Here is a 27,585-nt window from a genome sequence, read left to right on the forward strand (position 1 = left end):
AACACGCGACAGCTTGCGCTGGTCGGTATTCCTGCATGGCGTTATCTAAAGTGTCCACGCGCCGGCGTGTCACTCAAGCCCTTGATGTGCGATCACGTTGCTCACTGTTCAAACAACCTTCAACAGACAAGCACATATAGATTTCATATCTTATGTATTCTCGTGGTACTCGTATCAGAAACCACATTACTGCTCTGTGACTATGAATAATAACAGAACTGATGTTGAAGAGTAGTAGAGCCTACAAAGCTAGCAGGAGCACATTTCCATTTTCATTTCTTTTTTGTAGTCCCTTTTTTGTAGTCTCTTTTTCAGTCCCTCTCGTTGTAAACATAAGTTACCTTGAGGCGACTCATTTAAATCCTTTATTGTAGGCTATAGCACTGAGAATCCAAGACAGTCAGATATTGAATTTAAATCTGCTTTGGTCAGCCTTCATGTAACGTAATAGTTCATACTGCCCAGAAGGGAATAGAATAAATATCACTATTGCTCATTTACAGCAAGGGTTTTCTTTTTGGTTGATAATAAAGGGATATTGATATGACAGACAAAAAAGAAAAAACATACACACACAGTCAGAAATTGCGGATTTGTGGGACCCTGTTTGGTCAACTTTTCAGAAATAAAAAAACCCATATATTTTGAAAACAAAGCAATACTGCTGCATCAAAGTTGTGTGGTGACTTTTGTCAATTACTTGCATGAGAGGGGGACAGGTGGTGGAGTTAGCTGTTTTAGCAGACATTTTAAGTGTCCAATGGAGTTAAGAGGTTTTGTCCGAAGCGCCTTTTAATACTTTTCATTGGTTCAATATGTTTTCAGCCAACACACAGACGTAAAGGCTGTTCAATAGCACTGATGTATGCAATACTGCAGTAAAAGTCTCAGTCAAGTGAAAAGCTACTACATGGTGTGTCAGTTTCTCTGGGTGATAAGTGAGGAACAAGTGGCCACGGTCGACAAGGTGGCGTGCGGAACGGGGAAACTCCCAAGGTGCATTGGCTCATTTACGAGCGTTCATCGATTACAGGAGTGACTGCACTATTTCACTCTTAATTGACCCGTTTGCCCAAATTGGTACAATCTGTCTTCATACAGATGTAAAGACCTTGAGGGTAAATCCACAGCTTTATGAGATCGATGGATTGATGACTCAATCTAAAGCAGAAGGAGAGTTAATGTTCAAAGTATACCTACGTATAAAGCACTCAAAGTGCTCGAAAATGAACAATATAGTTATCATGTTCAACACCAACTCTAAGCTACCCACATAGCAAAATTGGTCCAGCCAGTTATGGCCCACATAATCCACTACATTCGTCCCACTTGGAGCAATGAATTTCTTTTATGGCCCAGATCTGGTTTGCCAGAGCTGTGGAAACGCTGTTCTGGCCCAGTAAACTTACTGGAATATAATTGTACTGGAATATAATTGTACGTGTGATGGTGTGCGTGTGTGCGTGTGTGCGTGCGTGCGTGCGTGCGTGCATGTGCATGCGTGCATGTGCATGCGTGCATGTGTGCGTGTGGCCACGTGCGTGCGTGCGTGCGCGTGTGTTCAGAGCAAAGATGGCCGTTTTGAAGTCCGCGGCCGCCATGGGAAGTCCACGCTGACCATCAGTGACGTGCAGATGGCCGACGTGGGCCGGCTGGACTGTGAGGCACTCAGCAGGATCGGCGGCCATCAGAAGAGCATGTTCCTGGACATTGAGTGTGAGTAGTACACCAGCCTGACATCTGGACATTGAGTGTGAGTACTAGTACACCAGCCTGACATCTGGCGTGGTCGCATTCCTAATAAATACATCCATACATGCATCACACCTCAAATGTGTGAAAGGAAATAAAGGATTGCATGCGGTGTTGGGCCGAGGCCATATATACGGTAGACAGACAACTCCCTGGGCTGACAACTTGCTGAGGGCAGCGGATGTGGTGAGTACAGCGCGGCGCTCTCCTCGTTTGGTGAGCGAATCTATGCCCCCCCACTATCAGTATCCATGCTGTCTCAGCATATGATGCTTCCACAAGATGCCAACCCTCCTCTCAATAAGTGGGGCCTGCATGCCAGCAGCGCTGGAAAAAATTTTGACTTAAGTAAAAGTATCAATACTGCAATATAGAAATACTCTCTTACAAGTAAAAGTCCGTAAATCAACATTTACATGAGTAAAAAAGTACAGAAGTATTGGCTTCAAAATGTACTTTAAGTACATTTTGAAGCCAATACTTCTGTACTATAGTAAAAGTATTCATTGTGCAGAATGTTCAATGTAAAGTTTTCAATTGTATAAGCACTGTGAGCTTGTATCGGCTATTTTCAAACGGTCTAAATGTTATAGTAACAAGTAACTACATTTTTCAGTAAAAGTACAATATTTGGATGCGAGATGTAGTGGAGTAGAAGTAAAAGTATTGGAAATAAAGTAATAATACCTCAAAATTGTACTTACAGTACATGTAAATGTACTTCCCACCACTGCCTCCCAGCCACAGAAGAACGCTTCAGGGGGAGAGAGACGCCGTCAAAAGATTTGCATAGGGCACCAAAATCAGCTATAGGACGCTATGTGTGCAACACTTATATAAGCGCACGCAAAGTGGAAAAGTGATAGACAGACTGGATTTGTAGCAAGGAATATTTTAAATGGTTATTTTTTTAGAAATAAGTCCCATGGATGGTAGATATTGAATGGAATTTCACAAGCACCCGGTTTCTTGCTGAAGGATGCAAATTATACAGTATATGGAAATACATGGTCATCCCACAGTGTTTGCAGGATGGATGGATCCCATGTTGTTCAAAAAAATGTGTTAAAGACACAGAATTTTCAAATACTTCTATCAAACTGATATTGAGGTATAAATATGAAGATAAGATAATTAATACAATGAATGAATGAATGAATGAATGAATGAAATATTTATTTTCGTGTCATGCCACTTTGGCCCATCCCATATGGGATTATATGACATTTCACAGTACATTGAATACAACTGACACTACAGTCTTTCCTGTTCATACATATTTGTACATTATTTGAACAAAAACAACAAAAAAGAAAACAATGAAAATAAACAAAACAAGGCAATTTTACATGTAAATGGCCCTCCTCCTCATTGACCAGGCCTTTTCAAGGAATGAGTCAAATGAAAAGGTGTACTTTTGAAACAGGCGCTTCAGTCTCTCGAAGTCCTCCAACCAAACAAATTCATGGTTTGGGTCTATGGTTTGAGTCTCTCCCTAATAGAGTTGTAGAATGGACAATAAAAAACAAAATGCATTTAATTTTCGATTTCCTTTCCTTTCCTAATACATATCATAATGCATATATACATATCACATCGGGTTATTCCCTGCGTCTGCAGTCACAACGACGTATCCGTATCGAGATGCAACGGCAGTGGACTGGGTGGGAATCAACATGAAGGAATGCGGAGCGGGACAAAAACCGCCTGGAGCAAAGAGTGGGTTTTCCATCCGCTCCACTCAGCTCATGTGCACTGATAGCTTACGGCCTTATACGCCTATCTTGGCTATTAGTGGAGATATGGGATGGATGCCCATACATATCAGACACAAAGGTGGGATGTTTAGACTTAGCGCCTTTATTTTCTTCAAAATAAAGGTGCTAGAGTGCCAGAAGATATGGGAGATTTTACTCTGAAAAGCCCCGCCTTCCGTTCCCCCTAAAAACCGGGAGGCATATTGTTGCTTGTTTGCCTTGCGATGATTACACTAAAGTCTCTCTAGTAGCATCATTAATATTCTAAACGAGAGGCATGTTGAAGTCAGAAATGAAGACAGAAGTATGCTATTTTGGTCAAAACCATGGAGAGCTCCCTAGATTCTTTCTGAGCCGTAAACAAGCAAGTGAACGGCAGCGTGCATGTGTGAACAGCCAGGAGTATGGTGCAGAAGGAGAGGCTAACCCCCCAAATAGATATGACGTTTGTACATGTCCTACGGTCTGAATGTGTTAATAGACGCCTTAACAGACGACGTCACACTGATGAGCAACAGCATCCGTGCGCATACCGCCAGCACAAGAACCCTGCCTCTCATAGGATGCAATGGAAAAGTTCTAACTGCACTCATGTGTAAAAAATGCACCATCAAACTTTCAGATGCTGTTTTTCTCCCAGTGTGGAGGAAGAATGATTAGGATTTGTATTGTGATCTCTCGCCCTTGAAATATATAATCCTTGGTTTCTGTTGTTTGAACAATAATAGCAATTCAAATCAGTTGTCATAAGAACGGGAGGTGCGCTCATGACAGAGCCTGTTTGTCCATGGCTGCACCTGCAACCCATCAAGTATAATTTATGCTTCGTCCCGCGCTGGTGTCGCGCACGCAGACCTCTACGCTCACAACAGTCGCATCTGCGATGTGATGTGAGCTTGTATATCAGCTGTTCTCTGTGCGCAATACTGTTGCGCTTTGAAGTATAAATGTATCCTAGGGTGCATCTCACTAGCCAACACACAAGAGGAGGTTGAATGAAACCATGCAGTGCTCCCCAAAACAACAGGTTTGGAGATCTGTTGGGAATTGATTACATGAAACAGTCACCCATGCGCCCAGTCCCAATGTTTGTAAACAAATATTTGGTCTATATGTCTGACAGACTAACCAAAAAGATTTCTAACTGGGACATTTCTAATGGTTACCTCTGGGCCAATGAAGTAGTCTTTATTTATTATGAATAATTCATAATTTCATTATTTAAATAGATTATGCTGTAATATTCATGAAATACAGAACTATATGTTCCTTGGGTATAGAGTTGGGCTGTTGATTTATGGTACAAACCAAAACTAAGAACATATTGTCTTATAAAATAATTATAGCAATGAACCTTATGTTACACAAAATGTATCCAAAAGTCAAAGATCTTTTTGTGCACAGTTGCATTCTGGGACCTTACCATTAGCTTTAGAAACGGGTAGATTCATTGGTACTCCTGAAGAGGACAGAATGTGTTTAGAGTGTGATTTGGAAGAAATTGAAAATTAAATTCATTTTTTGTTTTACTGCCCATTATGATGAATTTATCTAATTTAATTTTCATTGTCAATATTGAGACCTGTGGGGACAAAAGCTGTATATAGGAGGGGCTAGCGCCCCTCAAAAGTCACACCTGTGTCGTACATCATAAAATAGACACTATACCTATTTGCTCAGACACTATGACGTAAAATTGTCAATGGGAATTTAATGTTTGTGTAGGACAGAAAATAGACACTCATAGCTGAATATAGGAAGGGCTCCTCAAAAATAACTGAAATTCCCTCTTGCCACTGTGTGATATCCAGTACCCTTGTTTTTCATGATGTTGATTTGAATGGATATTATCACACCAGAAGTGATTACAAGAGAAGTCACTTAGTTACTTTCCACCACTGATGATCAGTGGCAGCAAAAACACTGAACACAGAAAAGAAACACGCACTCAGAAGAAGGATCAGAATGCACACACAGACACATTTGAAGGCACGCACGCACGCACGCACGCACGCACGCACGCACGCACGCACGCACGCACGCACGCACGCACGCACGCACGCACGCACGCACGCACGCACGCACGCACGCACGCACGCACGCACGCACGCACGCACGCACGCACGCACGCACGCACACACACACACACACACACACACACACACACACACACACACACACACACACACACACACACACACACACACACACACACACACCCATAGAACGCACAAGTAATGAAGTCATTTACTAAGTCACCGCTGACTGAGGGACAGGGGTGTGTGACAGAGAGCTGGCCATCAATCTCTTTAATGGGATCCTGTGAGCCAGCATAGAACAATAGTAATACCTCTCCGTCTGAGCCGGGCCGGGCCAACCGGGCTCCAGGGGGAAGCCAGGGAGACGTGCACGCTGCTGCCACTCATGTCATCCATTAATCATCTTTAATGTTTTTGGATTATCTGCTCATAGACGCCAGTTTGAAAAGTTGTCTGTTTGTGGGTTTTATACATATTTAACTAATGAAAAGTATTAAGAGCTTGTGACTAAGGGTGGTGCAGTCGGTAGCGCTGTCGCCTCACAACTACAGTAGAAGGTCCTGGGTTCGATTCCCGCTGGTGCTGCTGGGGGGGCTGGGGGCATGTCTCTCCTCCGCGTCATCAGTGCCCATACCCGAGGCGGGGTTGGCGAAAGGGCCTTTCTGTGTGGAGTTTGCATGTTCTCCCCGTGTCCCCTAGGGGAGACGGGGACCCTAGGGAGACCCCCAGACCCTCACAAAAAAACATGCAGTAATCCTGGTCTCTATACTGCCTCCCCCTGGCCAGCCGGGGCGCCTGATGGAGGGGAAAGGAACTGGTTGGAATAACGTGTTCCTTCCACGCGATACGTCGAACCGGGGAAACTCCCCCCTGACAGGAAAAGAAACGGCTTGGACTCCTCATGCATAGAAGGAAGCATGTGGTCAGTCCGCTGCTCTCCCCAGGTTGGCAGAGGGAGTGTATAGCACCCAGTATTACATTAGATAATTGACACTGGGTGAAAAAATAGGTTACATTGGATCGTTCTTCCCCCCCCCCATTTCGTACCGGTTTAGGATGTGCAATACAAGGATTCAACCTGACACTGATGATAATAATTTATATTCAGGATTCTCTCTCTCCGTGTGTTCTTTCCCTGTGGTGCAGACATGCCAAAGTTCCTGACCAACCACACCATCTATTACTCGTGGGAGGGCAACCCGGTCAACATCAGCTGTGAGGTCATGTCCAACCCGCAGGCCACCATGCTGTGGAGGCGGGAACGTCTCACCATCTCCGCCGAGGGCATGGCCAACATGCGCGTGCATGACACCGTGGACCGGTCCCTGCTAGAGGTGTGTGTACCACATGTTGGCAGTGGTGGAGTGCTTGCTTGCATGTTTTACTTAACCCATTTTGGGCGGGAACCCCTTTTGGTGTTAGCATTATGCTTTAGCTATTGAAAAATAGCAGATCTACAAGCTCATAGCGCGCCACCGAGTGGCGCGCTACGAGCTTGTAGGTCTGCTATTTTTTGAAAAATCAAACCACCTCTGACATAGAAACATAGCTTTTTCAGAAAACTGTCAGGATGTAGAAGACATTTTTAGAATCTGATCTCAGGTCAAAATGGGTAAAAAGTACTCGTTCGTAATTCATATATATATATATATATATATATATTATAGAAAGTACTCAAATGTATAATAACATTATGAGGACATGTCAAATATTGGGACACCAGGTTGAACTAAGTTCAACTCAATGTCACTGGGTTTTCTCAGGTTTATTTTGTTGTTGTTGTGGTTCTGGTCCCATGCCTGATGCAGGTGACACCAATGTCTGTTGTTGTGGTTCTGGTCCCATGCATGATGCAGGTGACACCAATGTCTGACAGAGATTTTGGACGCTACAACTGCACAGCCCGAAACAACATCGGAGTACGCTACCAGGAGTTCATCTTGGCCCAAGCAGGTGAGCTATACTACAACCCTGTCACGATACAGACCGAAAGAATGGTTACCTGTTCCCACATAAAACACTCATGAATAGGGATGCACCCATGTATTGGCCACATATCAGTATCGGCCGATATTTGCAGTTATCGGTCAATATCTGTGTATAGGCAAATATAACTGACATTAATCGATGGCAGTAGCCGATATTTATCTGTTGTTGATAAGCATACATTTTGCGTCGGCTACTGTATGTTGGTATGTTGGTTATCTGCAGCCTGCCAAGCTGTATATTCTGAACATTTATTTCCTGTATTGAAGATGTATTTGTTTCCCTGGCACAAAGGGGGGAATCAACAAATTAAAGTAAATAAACAGTATTGACTAGCGGTTAAATTGCTATTTTAAACATCAAGAATTTCCATATCGGTGCATCCGCCTCACAAATGGAACCGAACCAAATGGACCTGCACGTGCAATAAGGGTCCATTTGGTGACATTTGTACACTCTCTGAGTTACTGGCCTGTAAGGGTCTGTGGTCCCTGGAACCCCCTAAAAAGGACCCCCATTTACAATCACTTTTTTTAATTATTTTTTTTATTTAATTTTCCTTGTGTGTAAACAAACATAGATGAAAAAGAAAAGACTATGACATTACATACAAACCAACCACTCGCTTAACAAGACACCCACCATTTCAGTACAAGACTGGGTGACTGAAGTCGGACACCTTCAAAGATTTGTTCAGAGAGCTCTCAAAGCAAGCTCAGCCTTTGGCTATGTAGTAGCCTTGGAGCTCTCTGCCATCGCTAGCCTTTATGCAATTCCCGTGGAGATACAGTACATTCCACTACAGCTTGCAGCCCCTTTTCAGCATAGCCTAATCTCAAATAGTGCTGCGGCATGCTGCCTGATTTACCATATGTGTTGACTGTTTACTGAAGTCCTTCCTAATTTACTGTGGCGCAGCAGCCCAAAACGCAACAGTGTGGTTTAATTTTCTTTAGTGGAGATTGAATTGCCACAGCTTTTTAGTCAGGAAACGTACTGGGCAAAAAGATGAGCTAATGTAGTATTTAAAGAGGCAGTGCCATGATTTTGGTACTTTTATCAGCTTGCAGAGCTGATCAATGATCAGACTTTCTAGTCCATGGGTTCCCAAAGTGGGGTCCGGGGACCCCTAGGGGTACCTGAGGGAGTTCCAGGGGGTACCTAGCTCAATTAGAGATAAGGAAACAAATGGACCCTTATGGGTCTGTAACTCAGAGTGTACAAATGGACCCTAATGGGTTCCATTTGTACGCTCTCTGAGTTAAATTAACCGTGGTTTTATAATATAAATTGGGGTACCAGAGATAGAATTGCCATTAAATCGGGGGTCCGTAGCATAATGCGCGTGAATTTGGGGGTCCATGAACATGTTTCGGAATCACTGCTAGAGCCGTAGAAATCCTCCCTTTATATCGGGGTCACTGGCATATGCTTTCAAATGGGGGGTCCGTGGCCTAATAAATGTTGATTTGGGGTCCTTGACACGAAAAGGTTTGGGAACCACTGTTCTTGTCTAGTCACGTGGTCTAGTGTCGAGATTCTCATGCTGGCCTCTAAGCCAAAGGGAGACTAGCCCTATACAGCCAAAGGGAGACTAGCCCTATACAGCCAATGGGACACTAAGCCCGCTCTCCTCTCCCCACCGCACCATGACTAGACACTGCAAAAGCGACTACAGAAAGCCCCACTAAGGTACAATATGCAAGAGAAGGGAATGCAAGCTGATATATAATGACTTGAGTCGTTTCTGGTTTTGTTTTTGTGTCTATGGTGTTGACATTGCTCTGATCTATATGCCACTCAAGTGTGGTTAGATTACACAACTCATGTGTATTTTTGGTTTCTTTATTGTAAGCTACAAGCCTCTCTGTCAAATTGGCCTGCATTGACTTGGGCCAAGTGCCCAAGGCCATGCTGTTTACTCCCATCAAATTAACTTTAACATTGAATCACATCACTCAAAACGACATACCTGTCGTGTCTCCCCTGAAGCTAATGTGCCTCAACAACCAGGAAACGACGAGAATGTGGAACATCTTGATAGTCTGTGTAATCCATGCATATAAAACGTTATTTGTTGCAGCTGATGTCCAGTTACACCATGTTGTTGCACTAGAGCTGTTTTTATTAACAGAAGTGTATGGAAAGATTGCTATTGAATGACATGAATGAGCATGGACACATTAAAGGGCCACTTCACCCCTTTTGCACCCAGATCTTATTTGAATGATGTTTAGGACACAAGAAACACTTCCTGGGGTTTCTCCAAAATTTCTCTGCTAATCCGAATGAAATAAATTGTGTCTAAAAAGATTAGTGTTTTATTGTTGGTGAGAAGGGCAGCTAAAAAGTGCAATTGTGTGTAAAGCAGCAACAATGCGCTAGATTGGCTGTCACTCTGGGGGGGTAGGCGACCGGAAATAGGCCAATATAACGGCATAAAACTGCCCCAAAACGGCTCCAAAACAGCAAAAATGTTGCGCGCGCGAAGGGGGGGGGCCCTTCGAGCTTCAGTGCCCAGGGGCCCTCAGAGGTGTTAATCCGGCCCTGTGTGTTACTGTTCTTAGATATTTTAGTATTTCAAATGTCTGACGCGTCAGACATTGGTCTCACTTCCTTCCTGGACTACATGTTGTCACATAAAGTACACCCATAGACATAGAAAGGTAGACGCCTCCTCCGGCTCTGGGGCGTACGGTATGCTCTCAAGGGAGGGCGGTGCCAAGGAGCGTAATGAAAGGAAGGGACGTGGATCAAGTCACGTGGCTGGATGCTGGGGATGTGCCATATAACGGTGCACTTCCACCCTCAGTGCGATACATGTCACTCCAATGAATTGCAGCAGCGAATGAGGTGTCTACATTTCCATGCCTATGGTCACACCTCCACGCAACCCCCCCCCCCCTCTCCACAAGGAGGGGCAGTGCACCTTAGCATTATGGTCATTGTAGTAATTCAACAATCCAGTCAAATGCTAGTCAAACACACAGACTTCATTGTTTTTTTCTGGCCATTAGAGTGCAAATTTCAAATTGTGCTACTGTTATCTACTACACATACTATTAACATTGAGTGACTGCAGTTTCTTCCGGCGGTGAAATGTCCCTTTAAGTGCTTAATCGTTGCACACCGTCTTTGACAAACTGTTCTTGTTTCTGTGTTTTGTTAGACGTGCCGTCCAACCCGTACGGCGTACGTCTGTCGGCCGTCTCCCAGCGCACGGCCACCGTCACCTTCATGAAGCCCGACTCGCACGGCGGCGTTCCCATCGGACACTACCGGGTCCAGTACAAGGAGGTGGGCTCGCCGGAATGGAGGGACGCCACGTCACATGGCATACAGAGTAAGTACTAATGCCTGTGTGCATAAGGGTAGGCCTGTCACAATTAGCCCTTTGATAAGCCCCACCCCAAAAAGCGAGTGTCCAATGCCAATCCATTATCCATATAGTTTAGCAACCGTTGCTAAGCTAGGCAAGCTTTCGTCACCTCATAGCTGTCAGTGTTATTCTGATGGTCCCATTGTGACCAGGGATCAGGGTATTTGGTTTCCCATACTCAATGACATCAGTGCTATGATGTCAAACTGATGACATCAGGTATCTCCATATTTGGGTATTTGCATGGTTTAATTTTTTTTCACAACCGGAAGTGTAATTTCATAATTGGGTAACGCTGACATCAGCAATGACCTCATCAAGTCAGCCTATATATTGCATAGCTGTGTTTTCAACCGAGGAATAACAAGCAATAATAAGCAATACTTTCTAAACTGTTCAAGGTCGCTACTCAAATTGCACAAACATGCAGATCTTCGTCAAGACCCTAACTGGCAAGACCATCACGCTGGAAGTTGAACCGAGCGATACCATCGATAACGTCAAGGCCAAAATCCAGGACAAAGAAGGCATTCCTCCGGACCAGCAGAGGCTGATCTTTGCTGGTAAACAGCTAGAAGATGGCCGCACCCTGTCTGACTACAACATCCAGAAGGAGTCCACGCTCCACCTCGTGTTGAGACTGAGGGGAGGAATGCAGATCTTCGTCAAGACTCTCACCGGCAAGACCATCACCCTAGAGGTTGAACCAAGTGATAACATTGAGAACGTCAAGGCGAAGATACAGGACAAAGAAGGGATTCCTCCTGACCAGCAGAGGCTGATTTTTGCTGGCAAACAGCTGGAAGACGGACGGACCCTGTCTGACTACAACATTCAGAAAGAATCCACCCTCCATCTTGTGCTACGTCTCAGGGGAGGCATGCAGATCTTCGTCAAGACCCTAACTGGCAAGACCATCACACTGGAGGTTGAACCGAGCGATACCATCGATAACGTCAAGGCCAAAATCCAGGACAAAGAAGGCATTCCTCCGGACCAGCAGAGGTTGATCTTTGCTGGTAAACAACTAGAAGATGGCCGCACCCTTTCTGACTACAACATCCAGAAGGAGTCCACGCTCCACCTCGTGTTGAGACTGAGGGGAGGAATGCAGATCTTCGTCAAGACTCTCACCGGCAAGACCATCACACTGGAGGTTGAACCGAGTGATACCATCGATAACGTCAAGGCCAAAATCCAGGACAAAGAAGGAATTCCCCCTGACCAGCAGAGGTTGATCTTTGCTGGTAAACAACTGGAAGATGGACGGACCCTTTCTGACTACAACATCCAGAAAGAATCCACCCTCCATCTTGTGCTACGTCTGAGGGGAGGCATGCAGATCTTTGTCAAGACTCTCACCGGCAAGACCATCACACTGGAGGTTGAACCAAGTGATAACATTGAGAACGTCAAGGCGAAAATCCAGGACAAAGAAGGAATTCCCCCTGACCAGCAGAGGCTCATCTTTGCTGGTAAACAACTGGAAGACGGTCGCACCCTTTCCGACTACAACATCCAAAAAGAATCCACCCTCCATCTTGTGCTACGTCTGAGGGGAGGAATGCAGATCTTTGTCAAGACTCTCACCGGCAAGACCATCACCCTGGAAGTTGAAGCGAGCGATACCATTGATAATGTCAAGGCCAAAATCCAGGACAAAGAAGGAATTCCTCCCGATCAGCAGAGGTTGATCTTTGCTGGTAAACAATTGGAAGATGGCCGCACCCTGTCTGACTACAACATCCAGAAGGAATCAACGCTACATCTGGTGCTGAGACTGAGGGGAGGAATGTAGATCTTTGCCAAGATCCTCAAGTTGAACGGAGCGATCCCTTAACCCAGCATGACCCAGACAGAGATGCTTTTGGGCAACATTTATATTTTATCAAAAAAATAGTTTAAATAATTTGTTTTCCTGTTCTTTTTTCACCTAAACATCATCATCGGGTCCTATTGTTTAGTCTTACGATGCCATTGCCAGGATATTTGCATATAAATACCCCCCACAGAGGCAGAAATTCACACAACTTCAAAATCTCTGGAGAGATTTTCTCTTTTTCACTGGAAGATATTCCTCACATAAAGATTATTACAATGCTTGTAATGTTTTTTTTTGTTTTTTTTTACACCATTAGATTGTCTAGAACAGTAACAGTATGTTCCACCAGGAAAGCAAGCGGCGGCTCTGAATTTGAAGCAATGACATTAACTACAGTTGGATTAACTATAATACAGCATACTTTTTCCTAGAGGTCTAGAAGATTGTATTGTGTGTGTGTTGTCTGTAGGCGGCTAATCTCTACAACCAATCGGTGCCAAATGTCTTGTGCACAAAGGAAGTACCTCAACGCATTTTCCCCCCCGCCAAAACTGCTTAACATTATGGTATGGGAGTGAACTGTGGTTCATCATGTCTAGATGGAGTTAACATACGTAGATCTTAACATTATGGTATGGGAGTGAACTGTGGTTCCATCATGTCTAGATGGAGTTAACATAGATCTGCACATCCGAGATCCTCATGGGAGCCACACTGTTTTTACCCAGAGTATAATTATTTTTCTAATTTCGTAATAACACACTGAACAAAGACACGTCACAATCAAGGAGTGCTTATTCTCCCCCCTTTTTCCTCTTTTTTCCCCACTTTTTTTTTCTTTTTTCTTCTTTTTTCCCCAACTACACTGTATATTGAACCTGGTTATCTTGTAAACCATTTAATTCCCAGGAATATGAAATTCCATGTCCCCTCTGTCAAATTAATGACGGTAGTGGGTCGCACACACCAAGACTTTTCGGCTATCCAGCCTTCATCAGTGTGGAGAGATGTCCCCTCTGTCCCCACACTTCATCAGTGTGGAGAGATGTCCCCTCTGTCCCCACACTTCATCAGTGTGGAGAGATGTCCCCTCTGTCCCCACACTTCATCAGTGTGGAGAGATGTCCCCTCTGTCCCCACACTTCATCAGTGTGGAGAGATGTCCCCTCTGTCCCCACACTTCATCAGTGTGGAGAGATGTCCCCTCTGTCCCCACACTTCATTGTCAGGCAGAACTAGAAAAATGCTCAGCCATTCAAATCCTCGCTATGAGATGAGATTCAATTTATTGTCAAAGTACAGTACAAGTACAGCACAGCGAAAAGTATTTTCGCATCTCATCTCAAACATGTCAGTAAGGAGGAGGATACATTAATTACAGTAGTACAGTAGTAACAGTAGATAGGGGCTGAGCCATTTAAATAAACACAGGCACACACACACACACACACACACACACACACACACACACACACACACACACACACACACACACACACACACACACACACACACACACACACACACACACACACACACAAGTTGGGCATAGGAGGGGCTAGCGCCCCTCAAAACAGAACAGGTACTTGGAGAGACATACTCAGGAAATGGGCCCGGGTTGTATAGGGTTTCTCAGAAAGACAAAGAGTCAGAACAACATGACACTGATTGCTGTCTCCATTCGTCCAGCAACGGTGATGCTGATTGGTCTGGAGCCCAACATCACGTACGAGGTCCGGGTGTCAGCCGTCAACGGCAAGGGCCAGGGAGAGTTCAGCCACACGGAGGCCTTCCAGACGCTACCCATCCGTAAGGGACGCACGCACGCACGCACGCACGCACGCACGCACGCACGCACGCACGCACGCACGCAGATTTTGATTATTACAGTACAACACAACACAACAGTATATAGGACTTCAGTCCTATATACATTTCGGCCATTTGAAAATAGCTGATCTACAAACACACAATTGTGAGCTTGTAGATCGGCTATTTTCAAAAGATTTTTATACATTTGAAATCAGACATTCTGCATAAAGAGTACTTTCTACTTTTGGTACATTTTGATGCCAATTATTTGGTACTTTCAAGCAAGTACATTTTGAATTCTGGACTACTACTTTCCTTTACGTAAAAAAAAACCGAGTAGTTTTTACACCACTGGACGCTACCCACCCGTAAGTCACAGCCTAACCGACCAACGGCCGCTATATAAGTGGTTTCTACCCTGCCACATTCAACAATCTGATTGGCCGCTGCAGCTAGATTTTGCACGACATTTGCATAAAGTTGACCGTTTTTGACCGTTGAACTCGCCTGCATCATTCCATGACATTTTATTTTTGCAAGATCATAATAAATTGTAATTATCATCATGATTATAATGTTATAATACATTATAATAACTGTTTTTAATATAAGTCACTGTAAATGGTCATAGTGGGATTTTTGAGTAAAGGATGACATTCCTGGAGGTGTAGAAACATTATAAATGGTGCATTTATATAAATGGTGCATTTATATAGCGCCTTTATCCAAGGCGCTTTACATAGATTGTGCATTACATTCACCCATTCACACACACATTCATACCGATGGCGGCGGAAGCCATGCAAGGTACCAACCAGCACATCGGGAGCAATTTGGGGTTCAGTGTCTTGCCCAAGGACACTTCGACATGTAGACAGGAGGAGCCGGGATTCGAACCGCCGACCCATGGATCATTGGACGACCTGCTCTACCTCCTGAGCCACAGTCGCCCCATGGGTGTTGTTCTTGAATAGCTTTAATGCTATTTTTACTTTAAGTACCCAATGCCCACTTGCAGTATAGTGACATAATCATGGTATAATGTATTGTGTACCATTTATTATAATTATGAAATCTCACTCGTGTGACGTGAGGGGCGCTCTTATCATCATACATCATGCTGTGCTCAGACAAACAAATCATCACAAAAGTCATTCCGCCCAATCACTTTAGGCGTCTTCACTTTTCTGCCCTCACTTTTATCTTCAATATGTACTTTGCTCAACCAATCAAATCATCGCTATGGGGTGATCGGCCAATCACAAGCCAATGTTTGTGTTCACACAAACACTCAAAGATGGGCATAGGAGGGGCCCCTCAAAAACTATCGACCTGCCCAAAACAAAATGTCCATGAATGACCAGCAATTATTAACGTATTAACTGAATGACCAGCAATTATTAACTAATGCATTATAAGCTAATTAAATATTAGCTTATAATGCATTATAGTTATGTTTATAATGGATTATAGATTTTACAATTCAACTGCATGCACACTTGCGCAGGCGTGCACATGCGCACACACACAAACTATTTGCCCTTTCCCCATGTTCCTAACCATATTCACCTCTCCTGCCGTTCCTCAGGAGAGCCGAGCCCCCCAGCCGTCCACGGGCAGAGAGGGATGGGCAAGGCCTACCAGCTGGGCTTGGTCAAACAGGACGATGGGGGGATGCCTATCGTCGAGTACATAGTCAAATACAAGACGGTACGTATCGCAGGGTCTCAAAACAAACATGGCTCCTTTGAGCATCATTGACGTGTAGGATATTGTCAAGATGAGTGATGAGGGGCACGGTGGCACAGTCGGTAGTGCTGTCGCCTCACAGCTGGGTTCGATTCCCGCTGGGGACACTGTGGGCGCTGGGGGCGTGTTCCCTCCTCCGCGTCATCAGTGCCCATACCCGAGGTGGGGTTGGCAAAAGGGCCTTTCTGTGTGGAGTTTGCATGTTCTCCCCGTGTCCCCTAGGGTAGGTACCCTCACAAAAACATGCAGTAATCCTGGTCTCTAAAACTACCTCCCCCTGGCCAGCCGGGGCGCCTGATGGAGGGGAAAGTAACTGGTTGGAATAACGTGTTCCTTCCACGCGCTACGTCAGGCCGGGGAAATTCCCCCTCTGTCAGGTGAAAAGAAGCAGCTTGGACTCCTCATGCATAGAAGGAGGCATGAGGTCAGTCCGCTGCCCCCCCAGGTTGGCAGAGGAAGTGTAGCGCCCAGGATTACATTAGATAATTGGCACTGGGTGAAAAAACTGGGTTGCAAAATCGTGGGATAAAAATTATAATAATTTTAAAAAAAAGATGCAGAGTGATGTCACAACATCCTGAAGTGTCACCTAGCACGATTCTCGTGCATTCGCCGAAAATAGCGGATACGAGCTCATAGTTGGAGCCTGTAGATCTGCTATTTAATTTCGGAAAGTGTGTAGATGAAGTGTGTAGACGCCCAGTACAGAGCTGACCCCGGTCAGCTAAGTATTAGTTTACTAAATATAAAGGGTTTAAGTCATGAAAAGTGGATCAGTCCCAAGTACATTTAGTGTCTTGCTGGCCGGTAACCAATCACAGAATGTATGCATGCGCACACACTCACTCGCATGAACACACACACACACACACACACACACACATACACACACACACACACACACACACACACATACACACACACACACACACACACACGCGCGCACACACACACGCACACACATTAAGACGGAATGATACATGGTCAGTTTAAAGCTCAGCCCCGTCACGGGTACTTCACAATGTGATGTTAATGCGCTTAAGAATCAATATCTTAGACTTTAGGAATAGAAGCCTGTTGGCCACTGTTAAAAGTGAGAGAGAGAGAGAGAGAGAGAGAGAGAGAGAGAGAGAGAGAGAGAGAGAGAGAGAGAGAGAGAGAGAGAGAGAGAGAGAGAGAGAGAGAGAGAGAGAGAGAGAGAGAGAGAGAGAGAGAGAGAGAGAGAGACAGAGACAGAGACAGAGACAGAGACAGAGACAGAGAGACAGAGACAGAGACAGAGACAGAGACAGAGAGAGAGACAGAGAGACAGGCTGCTGGGAACTGAAGGAACAAAGGTTGCTTCATCAGCTTACTTCAGTAAATGTGACTAAATTTGACTGAGAGACTGCCATTGGATTTTTTTGAATTTTCGTTTTTTCATGTCATATGAAAGCAGGGGATCATAGCTTCAAATTGACATATTGGTTGTTCAGTTTGACCCACCAGTTTTGGAGATATGGCTTATAGAGTAATGTCTTGCAGAAAACAGCGAGTTGAGAAAACAAGCTTGAAAGGTTCACTTCTGTAGTCTCTAACATTACACCTAGCTACACGTTTAAGCATTTATTTCATATTTACATGTCGATTTCAGCTCTGACACTTATTTCAGACATGCTCTAGTATGTGAAGAGTCTGCCTGTGTTATTAACTCATTTTGAAAAAAATAAATAAAATAAAAGTTTTTCTCCTCTGGTGAAAAGCTGTAATTTGCGCGATGGCAGTCTCTCAGTCAAATCTGGTCACAAATGTGTTCACGTATAGGTGTGTAGACATCACAGGTTCTTTGAATCCCATTCAGACCGTACGACGTGTGGGAACATCATAACTAATCCAACCGACAGATCCAACAGAGTAAAAGCGGCCATATCTCCGGCACCCCGAGCTTCTATTTTGAAAGAAATCCCGGCGCTGTTTTGTGATATTATTTGACGCGAGTGTGATTTCTCTCTCTCTCTCTCTCTCTCTCACTCTCTCTCTCTCTCTCTCTCTCTCTCTCACTCTCACCCCTTCAGGACAAAGAGGACCAGTGGATGACCAAGCTGGTGCCCGGTGCAAACGACGTGGCCATGCTGCAGCCTCTCCAGTGGAACACGCGCTACGAGGTGGAGATCACGGCGCGCAACGTCAAGGGCCTGTCGGAGCCCACCTTCTACCAGTTCTTCATGCCTCACAAGCCAGACATCACAGGTATGAACCACACCTCCAAAGACACAGAGTGTGTGTGTGTGTGTGTGTGTGTGTGTGTGTGTGTGTGTGTGTGTGTGTGTGTGTGTGTGTGTGTGTGTGTGTGTGTGTGTGTGTGTGTGTGTGTGTGTGTGTGTGTGTGTGTGTGTGTGTGTGTGTGTGTGTGTTCATCAAAACATTTAGAGACGTACAAATAGACACTTCTATATAGTCAAAGAACAGAACAGGAATTCATAATAAAGGAGGTAAAAAGGGAAAAGAAGCATATACAGTGAGGGGAAAAAGGGGTGGGCGGTGGGGGGGGGGGATTCATATTTTACGGGGGCCAGTTTCGAATTGCAGCCGTCCGTAGGTGCCCTTTGAGAGCGGTTTTGAAGGAGTCAAGGGATTCGCATGTCTTAATGACTGTTGGTAGGGCGTTCCACATTTTGGTGGCATAGGAGCGAAAAGAATTTAGTCCCTTGCTTGTGCCGAATCTGGGTTGTACATGGTTCGTTGCACTCCCTCTGGTGTTGTGGGTGTGGACTTCGTTAACATTAAGGAAGTATCTAGACAGGTACATGGGTATCTTGGTGGTGTATCGAATCTTGTGGAACAGACCCATTGCAAGATGCTGTACTCTGTCGTCGACCCTAAGCCATTCCAGCCTGTCAAAGTGGGCAGGATGTGAAAGCCCACGGCCATTTACAAGAGTAGAATGAATAATAGTGATAATAATAATGATCATCATTATCACAGGGAAGCAGGTGGAACAGGTGGCTGACCATGCTGCTGCTGCTGCTGCTCAGAACCCATGTATTCCTCGTTGAGCCTAATCTCGGCTCGTGTAGACATCTGTTATAGCGTGACCTTTCAACTTAATAAATCACATGCTCATTCTCACTCAGGTTCTTTGTTTGTCCACGGCAGGGCAGTGGCGCGTAGCCAGACAACTATTCCACAATCTCTGAATGCTATTCATTGCTATGTATGTATAGAGTCTGGAACTACACCCCCCGAAAACCGAGCAAGGAATCTGCCATTTCGGTTCACGAAAAATACATTTTAAAATATCTTTACATTTTATTTGTTTTTTTTCCATTTCTGCTAAGCAGCAAACTATATATATGCTGAGATGATTTCGATTTAGTTTAGGATAAATGACTCGTGCTCTTCTCTCCTCACTTCTTTTCTCCCCCCCCCCCCCCCCCCCCCCCCTTCTAAATGTTAAATGGTAAATTGCGTCTTTATCCGAGGTGCTTTATAGATGGTGCATTGCATTCACCCATTCATACACCGATGGCGGAGGAGCAATTTGGGGTTCCGTGTCTTCCTCAAGGACACTTCGACACTAACTCTGGGGTGGGGGATCGAACTGAGAATCCAGCTGCTCTACCGGCCACTCTACCCCTGATCCACTGCCGCCTAATTCAGTTGTCATGGTAGCAACATTTTGCAGGAGACGCACAACCGAGGAAAAAATGAAAGGATTACCAACTTGTTCATTTTTATTTATCTCCGAAATACAGCGTTTCCCATCTGTCTGTGTTGTCATTTTGTAAAAACAAGGATTTAAGGGGCTTATCTTAAAAAATAGAAAGAAAAAGCAAGCGGAGATCAACACGCACACTCTCAATAGTGTTTGTGGTGCTAGCAGCAAATCGCCTTTGATAAGAACACTTAAAAAAAGAATCCCTCACACTATCTGCCTTATTTGTCACAGTTTCGGTGTCTTTTTAAAAGTATCATTATTTAAGTGAGCTATAGTTTGTGCGATGGATAAGCAGTAATATCCTCGGTGTTACGTTATCCATTTGTATTGATACAAGGGGAGTGTACAAAATGTAACCAAATGGACCCTTATGGGTCTATTACATTTGTACAGTCTTATCTCTTAACACTGTTTATTTAACTGGTTGATGCCAGATGTCACTGAAGCAAATGTTCCTTTAGGCTGGGAGGCTATACAGAGTCCAGACAGCCTGGCCTATAAGCCAACAGGCAAACACAGCAGTTTGAGGTTTAGTCTGGGGTTTATCTTCATTTTCGGGCGAGTTTGCCGGGGATGGGGGTGCAGCCAACAAGTCAGTGGGTTCAGAGCAGAATCCAATGACACCCTGCAGAGCTCCCTTCAGGGACATAATAAAACAAAACTGAAGTAGTGACGACAGCCTGGCCTTTAAACCAACAAGCAAACACAGCAGTTTTAGGCTTAGTCTGGGGTTTCTCTTCATTTTTCATTCAACCAGTCAATCCAATGACATCCCAGTAGGTCCCCTTTGGAAAAAAAGGTAAGTGGCAGTGACAGGGTGTTCCTTAGCCCAAGGCAAACCTTTCCCAACATTGTTGTGGTGTTGGATGAATCCATTAGGAAGTTGCATGCCTTTTTGAGCACCCACTCCCATCCTGGCCACACAACCCGTTATGGCCAATAAGTTTAATGCATATCCGTTCATAGCTTTTGGAGATATTGTGCAACAGGCAAACAAAATGTTTATCTTGTTGGCATTTATGTGAGTTGTGTGCAATGCTTCTCAAATAGAAAACAAGGCTTATGTCTGTATGAGCTTCAAGGTTGGCTGTCCTCTCTTAAGGCGGATCTCTTTGATTGGCTGTCCTCTCTCAAGACGGGTCATGTTGATTGGCTGTCCGCTCTCTTAAGATGGATCACTTTGAATGGCTGTCCTCTATTTGTAATCGAGCATGGGACGTTGGAAAAAGACAAAGTGAAGGGGGGGGAAGAGAGAGAGAAAATAGGCTTCTCGCTTAATGTGTTAATTTGTTTAGCTAATAAGACAATAATGGATTCAGAGCCATGTTGAAAGATGTGTCGTGCTGTGAGCATGCAGGTGTAAAAGAAGCGATACTTCTGGTGTCACCCTCTATGACTCACTTGTTTGTTCATTATTCATTTCCTTCTTTACTTATCTTCCCCTGCTCCCTGGCACATTTAAGCATCATGTTCTTTCATCCACTGTGTCTGCCGGTGTATTCTCAATGCGGTGTCAATGGAACAAAATGTCATGAAAATAAAGATAAAAGTTTAAAAAAAAGAGAAAATAGAAAACCCAACACGTTGCTTCTATATATTAATATTCAAACATTTTTCCAAACGTTTTAAAAAAATAGTGTTTAACATGTCAGTTTGTGCATGGGTGCGTGCGACAGCTTAATTGTCAGATGTAACAAGCCAGGTGCTCTCCAGGAAGCTTGAGAGCCACTCATGCATTATGATGATCATCAGTTTGATCATCCAGATTCTGATGTAGTAAGGAGGATCCTTTAGTTATGCTTCATGGTTGTACATTATGCCGTGCACGGAAAGTAGCCGATCTACAAGCCCATGCACAACGTGGTTCAGCGCAGCACGTCTTGTGAGCTTTCAGATTCTTTTTTTTTTTTTTTTTTTGCGGTGCGGTGCGTAACACGTCCGGTGTGCATTTAAGTAGAAATCGGGCTAAATAATGTCTGATGCACTGCAGTCATCTCAATCTTACTCTCTCACACACCCACACATACAGTAGTATACATACATACATACATACATGCATACATGCATACATGCATACATACATACATGTATGCATGCATGCATGCATGCATGCATACATACATACATACATACATACATACATACATACATACATACATACATACATACATGCATACATGCATACATACATACATACATACATACATACATACATACATATATACATACAAAAGTGAGTCCAAGTCAAGACCAAGTCTGAGGGGGGTTGAGTCCAAGTAGAGATCTAGTGTGGGAGGGGGTCAAGTCCGAGTCAAGGCCAAGACCGACGGGAGGCAAGACCGAGTTGAGGCCAGATAGGTACAGAAAACACTGCGAGAGCAGGCAGGTGCGTCAGCTACACTCCGTTACTTACGTAACAAGATAACTGTCTATACAGTAAGTGCCAGCTACTCTCGTATAATAGGGTGTCTGTGGCTCAGGAGGTAGATCAGGTCGTCCAATGATCCCTGGGTCGGCGGTTCGAATCCCGGCTCCTCCTGTCCACATGTCGAAGTGTCCTTGGGCAAGACACTGAAACCCTACATTTCCTCCAATGAGCTTGCCACCATTGGCGTGTGAATGTGGGAAGTGAGGACGCTGGCGTCGACTGTTCGCCGCTTCACCTGAATGAATGAACCATTGTAAAGCGCTTTGAGCACTTGGAAAAGCACTATAAAAATGCAATTCATTATTATAATGTTAATGTGAATGGGGTCCTCATAATATAGGTATAATTCCATTGCATTGTAGTGACTCGTGACTCGAGTGGACTCTGTGGGGGAAGAGTCCCAAGTAAGAGTCTCGAGTCCCTTGGTCTGAGACCGAGTCGAGTCCAAGTCAAATTAAGGGCGAGGACGAGACAGAGTAAATGACTCAAATACTACAACACTAGTATGTATGCACAAGGTATGCTCAAAGTACCTACCTACCCACATACTGTCCACTCACACTGATAAAGGACAATGAAACCCTAGGCTGTCCTTGGCGCTACAACATCTGTATGTACTGTATGACTTCTATCTTTCACAGTCTCTCCTTTCCTCTGTTTTATGAACCTGCAGAGGGTGACTCTGTACGCTCTTCTATTGATCCTTCCTTTTACAACCTTTTCTGTCTCTCCTCTCCTCTCTTCTCTCTCTCTCTATCATCTCTTCTCTCTCTCTATCATCTCTTCTCTCTCTCTATCATCTCTTCTCTCTCTCTAGCATCTCTTCTCTCTCTCTATCATCTCTTCTCTCTCTCTATCATCTCTTCTCTCTCTCTATCATCTCTTCTCTCTCTCTCTATCATCTCTTCTCTCTCTCTATCATCTCTTCTCTCTCTCTATCATCTCTTCTCTCTCTCTATCATCTCTTCTCTCTCTCTATCATCTCTTCTCTCTCTCTGTCCTCTCTTCTCTCTCTCTCTATCATCTCTTCTCTCTCTCTTTTCTCCACTCCTCTTCTTTTCTCCACTGCTGTGTGTTCTATCTCTTAAACTAAAATGTCAGTGATGTCAAAGTTGTCCTTGGTTTGTTTCAATTCTTTCTTCTTCCCTCTCCCCCCCCCCCCCCCCCCCCCCATAGCATTGCATTTCATTGTCAGTGAGGCTGACTTATCCATAAAGAAACCTATCCTTTGGTCTTGTGTACTTGACAAATGTTAGTCTTCCTGTCAAGGAGGCACTTTATTTATAGAGCCCATTACAAGCAAACAACAACACTGACCAAAGTGCTGCACAATACCAAATTAAAAAGTGAACAAAGCAAAGACACATACGCATAATTTTGCTACAGGGCACAGCTAACGACGACGAGAATACATGGGACAAACAAACAATGGAAATATGACCTCCAGGGAGCCTCAAACATATATAGTCTTGCGTAGCCAGACAACTATTCCACAATCTTCGAATGATATATAGAGTCTGGAACTACACCAAGGAAGCTTCCATTTCGGTTCACGATAATATATTTTAAAATATCTTTATTTATTTTATTTACATTTCTGCTAAGCAGCAAGCTATATATACATACTATATTAGGATACATTTGCGTGACTGTAAAGACGAAAAGGAAGTATAGGGAGGAGGCTTCCTCCCTACTTTATCGCTCGCTCATGATCAGAGCTTTCGTTTGCTCCAGTCCGGACTGTATGACGGAAGCATTTGAACATTGTGAGAGGCAACAGTCTGGCAACGCGAGAACTCAAACACAGTGGGATATGGTATTGGCTTTCAAGTGAGATTCAAACATGGCAATGATAGAGCAGACCCTAACACAGAGACAGCTTATTCTACAATTTGTGACCAAACGCAGCAACTATAGATGGTCCTTTTTGAGTGGTGCAACCACTCCAAGGAACAGCAATGTCCGTGTCAACCGTGTGTTCACCCGTGTGTTCATGTTTGTGTGTTTGTGTGTGACTATGAGCACCAGTACCAATGAGTACCAAAAGTGGCGCTGTTGTGCCAGAAACAGAGAGAGAGAGATAGTGCTGCACTGTTGCCTGCTAATGAGATAGAGAGATAGAGGGGGGGGGGGGATTTGCACCACTCAGTTCACACGGGTGTGATTTTTTATATTGTATTTCATATCATTATGAAATTATTATTATGAAAATCAGGCATCGCTTGACTGGCAGATTTAGGACTACAGCTTGTAAAAGTATGTCTCTGAAAACTGAATTCTGGGGGTAAGATTTGAGAAGGATTATCATACTTTCATACTCCAAATACATCTTGCAAGAGTGTGATTTGCTCAGGGCGATGGTTGAATCCATGCTCAGGGCGATGGTTGAATCCATGCTCAGGGCGATGGTTGAATCCATGCTCAGGGTGATGGTTGAATCCATGCTCAGGGTGATGGTTGAATCCATGCTCAGGGCGATGTTTGAATCCATGCTCAGGGCGATGGTTGAATCCATGCTCAGGGCGATGGTTGAATCCATGCCCCGGGGCGATGGTTGAATCCATGCCACCACGTTTGATATGACTCCTCTGGTCATGTATTTGGCCGGTGGGGATATGTTTCATCCCTGTTTCTGGTCAGAAAATACATGCATTTTCGTTTGGTAAATGTAGAAATGTTTCATATTTAAGTTTGAGTTTGTAAATACATCAAAGATGCGTTGAAAGTTAGAAATGGGGAAAGCGAAAGCATATACAGTTGGATGATGTATAGCCTACCGCATTTAGTAAACAGAGCTATGTCCCATTGCTTTTTTGAAACACATAGCAGCATTTATTGTCACTTTGGGACAAAATAGCAGCATGTTTTCTCAACACTAGACTAGACTAGACTGTCACTGTCCTTTGTTGCCTTGTTGTTGTTGATAGTCAACCTATGTGGTTTGACTTTGACTATGTTCTTGAGTCAATAACCACAAAAAAGTTGCAAAGATAGTTATTTGTCCTCCCGCTCTTTGTTTAGTAAACCAACTTTAGGAGCAGCGGTGGCCGAACGGTTTGCAGAGCGGTCTTGATACCGGAAGGTCGCCAGTTCGAATACCCGGACCGGCACGTTCAAATTTACCACCGCTGAAGTGCCCTTGAGCAAGGCATTGAACCCCTACCATGAAATGTTCTATGAGCAGGGTGTGGCTGTAAACAAGCATCTCGAGCTTAGTCCACTTCCCTGGGTAAACAAAGAACTTTGCTTTGCTTTGCTTTACATCCCTTGTAATGCACATTGTAAGGTTCTTTGAATAAAGGTACTATAGAGTTGTAGAGCAATTCCAAAAACACAGATCACATTTGTTTGGTGCAACGGTGCGAACGCCAACACTTTCTTCTTGTTTCTCTTGCATGTTCTTTGTGCTCTTGTGCTGGTCATGCTTCATAAAGAACACTTGATTGCAAAAATGAGGCACCAGCTTGAGTTTTATTTGTGCGGGACACAATAATGGCATCAGAGATATTCATGAGATCTCCCAGAGAGGCACTTCATCTCAGCAGGGATGAGAGAATTCCTGGAAATGATGCCAACAAATCAAAATGGATGCTTTTTATCTCTGCCTATTACATTAATCATCTTCCCCTCATACATTTTCATTGTACAAATTATCAGAAAGCAATGGAATGTAAAAAGACGAGGCTTGCTTGGCTAGGGGGACTGCTATGTTTCTATCATCTGTATTCAAAGCACGCTGTCCACTAAACAAGCTCTTTTATAAAAGAACCACTTTTGCTTTTCTTGTTTATGGCATGGCGTTTATTTGATGAGATTGCTACCGACTGCTTTTTTACAGATCTGATTACCAATAAACCGGATGGGCATGGCAGTGAGAATGTTTTACATCAGCTAATTAATAGTGCTCTTTGCAGATTAATCCTTAGAGAAGAGATGGGCCTGGACCCAAACACAGATTAATCCTTCCAGAACATTCTGGGTTACATCATTATTGAGCTTAATTTCTTATTGCAAGTTAACAAGAGCCAAGAGCTATTTCTCTAATAAAGCATAAACATAAAAAGGATACATATTATTATTAATAATAATAATAATAATAATAGGCCTGGGCCGTGGCTCAGTGGTCCAGGCACCTTGGCTGGTGATCCAGTGTGCCGCGGGTTCGACTCCCGATCCCGACGGCCTTTGCTGCATGTCTTCCCCCATCTCTCTCCCCATTTCCTGTCCCGGAATGAAGGCGAAAGCCACAAAAAAATAATTAAAAATAAAATAATAATAATAATAATAATAACAAAATGGTACAGTGCAAATGATTAAAAACATTTCAAGAAAGAAATGGATACTGCCACTTTATACGCCAAGCATAGGCCAAGATGCATTCATCCATTCTGTTCTACAACCCTAACGGACAAGCATAGAGTGCATTCATCCATTCTGTTCTACAACCCTAACGGACACCCTAACGGTGCTCTGCTCTTTAAAAGCTTGTTCTGTGGTGACACTCCATTTAGACGTCGTCTTGGATCTACCTGGGGCAGTATTAGGGCCCTGTTGTTTCCACAGCCATTTCACAGATACATTATACTGTAGCTCTGCCAAGCCATTAGGAGAATGAGAACTTACAGTAAAACAGCTCCAAACAGCTTGGTTGGTTGATGCTGGTGGCTCGGACTTAACCTGACTCCGCCAGATGGGGCAGCAGAGAGTACACTGGGTTCCCCCCTCCTGCTCCCATCTGGGAACTCTCAGGCAGACTTGATGCTCCGGCCACAAAACGGCCTGGCCAATCAGCGGCAGCTAGAGGCGGGATCAAGGCATACACAGTGCTGCCTTGATCTGCCCCATCTGGCGGAGTCAGGTTAGCTCGGACTGCCCATAACTCATCCCTCACTAACATCCCGTTAGTCCGACATCCTTGGCCAGTTAAGACTAACCTGTGGCTTCGGCATACGTGGCCGGTTAAGACTAACCCGTGGCCGGTTAGGACTAAGCCGTGGCTTAGGGTTAGTAATGTGCGAGTTGGACCAAACGCAGCATTGGAACAATGAGCTGCCAGACGGGACTAATGACATGACACCGGTGGCTCAGCAGGTTGTGAGTTTGGAAAGGAGAGTATCCATGTGGTATCTAGTTTACTTTTATTACATTTTTACTAAGACTATAG

General features: G+C 44.2%; 2 protein-coding genes across 4 annotated transcripts in view; both read left to right on the top strand.

Annotated features, from left to right (window-relative positions):
• The window catches only part of ncam2 (neural cell adhesion molecule 2), a 335,099-nt gene that overhangs the window by 272,178 nt on the left and 35,336 nt on the right, over nucleotides 1-27,585 (top strand). For all 3 annotated transcript variants that reach the window (XM_079495445.1, XM_079495443.1, XM_079495444.1), the window contains exons 9-15: nucleotides 1,566-1,716; nucleotides 6,695-6,882; nucleotides 7,405-7,501; nucleotides 10,704-10,877; nucleotides 14,425-14,544; nucleotides 16,136-16,257; nucleotides 18,351-18,525. In XM_079495445.1, the coding sequence (XP_079351571.1) occupies nucleotides 1,566-1,716; nucleotides 6,695-6,882; nucleotides 7,405-7,501; nucleotides 10,704-10,877; nucleotides 14,425-14,544; nucleotides 16,136-16,257; nucleotides 18,351-18,525 (1,027 nt within the window). The remainder of the gene's footprint in view (nucleotides 1-1,565; nucleotides 1,717-6,694; nucleotides 6,883-7,404; nucleotides 7,502-10,703; nucleotides 10,878-14,424; nucleotides 14,545-16,135; nucleotides 16,258-18,350; nucleotides 18,526-27,585) is intronic.
• LOC306917111 (polyubiquitin-C-like) lies at nucleotides 11,338-12,711 on the top strand (the record flags this gene model as incomplete). Its single annotated transcript, XM_079495244.1, has 1 exon — nucleotides 11,338-12,711. The coding sequence occupies one exon, from the start codon at nucleotides 11,338-11,340 to the stop codon at nucleotides 12,709-12,711; it is 1,374 nt and encodes a 457-aa protein (XP_079351370.1).

This window comes from Electrona antarctica (genome assembly GCF_951216825.1).
Source record: "Electrona antarctica genome assembly, chromosome: 24".
Classification (NCBI taxonomy): domain Eukaryota; kingdom Metazoa; phylum Chordata; class Actinopteri; order Myctophiformes; family Myctophidae; genus Electrona; species Electrona antarctica.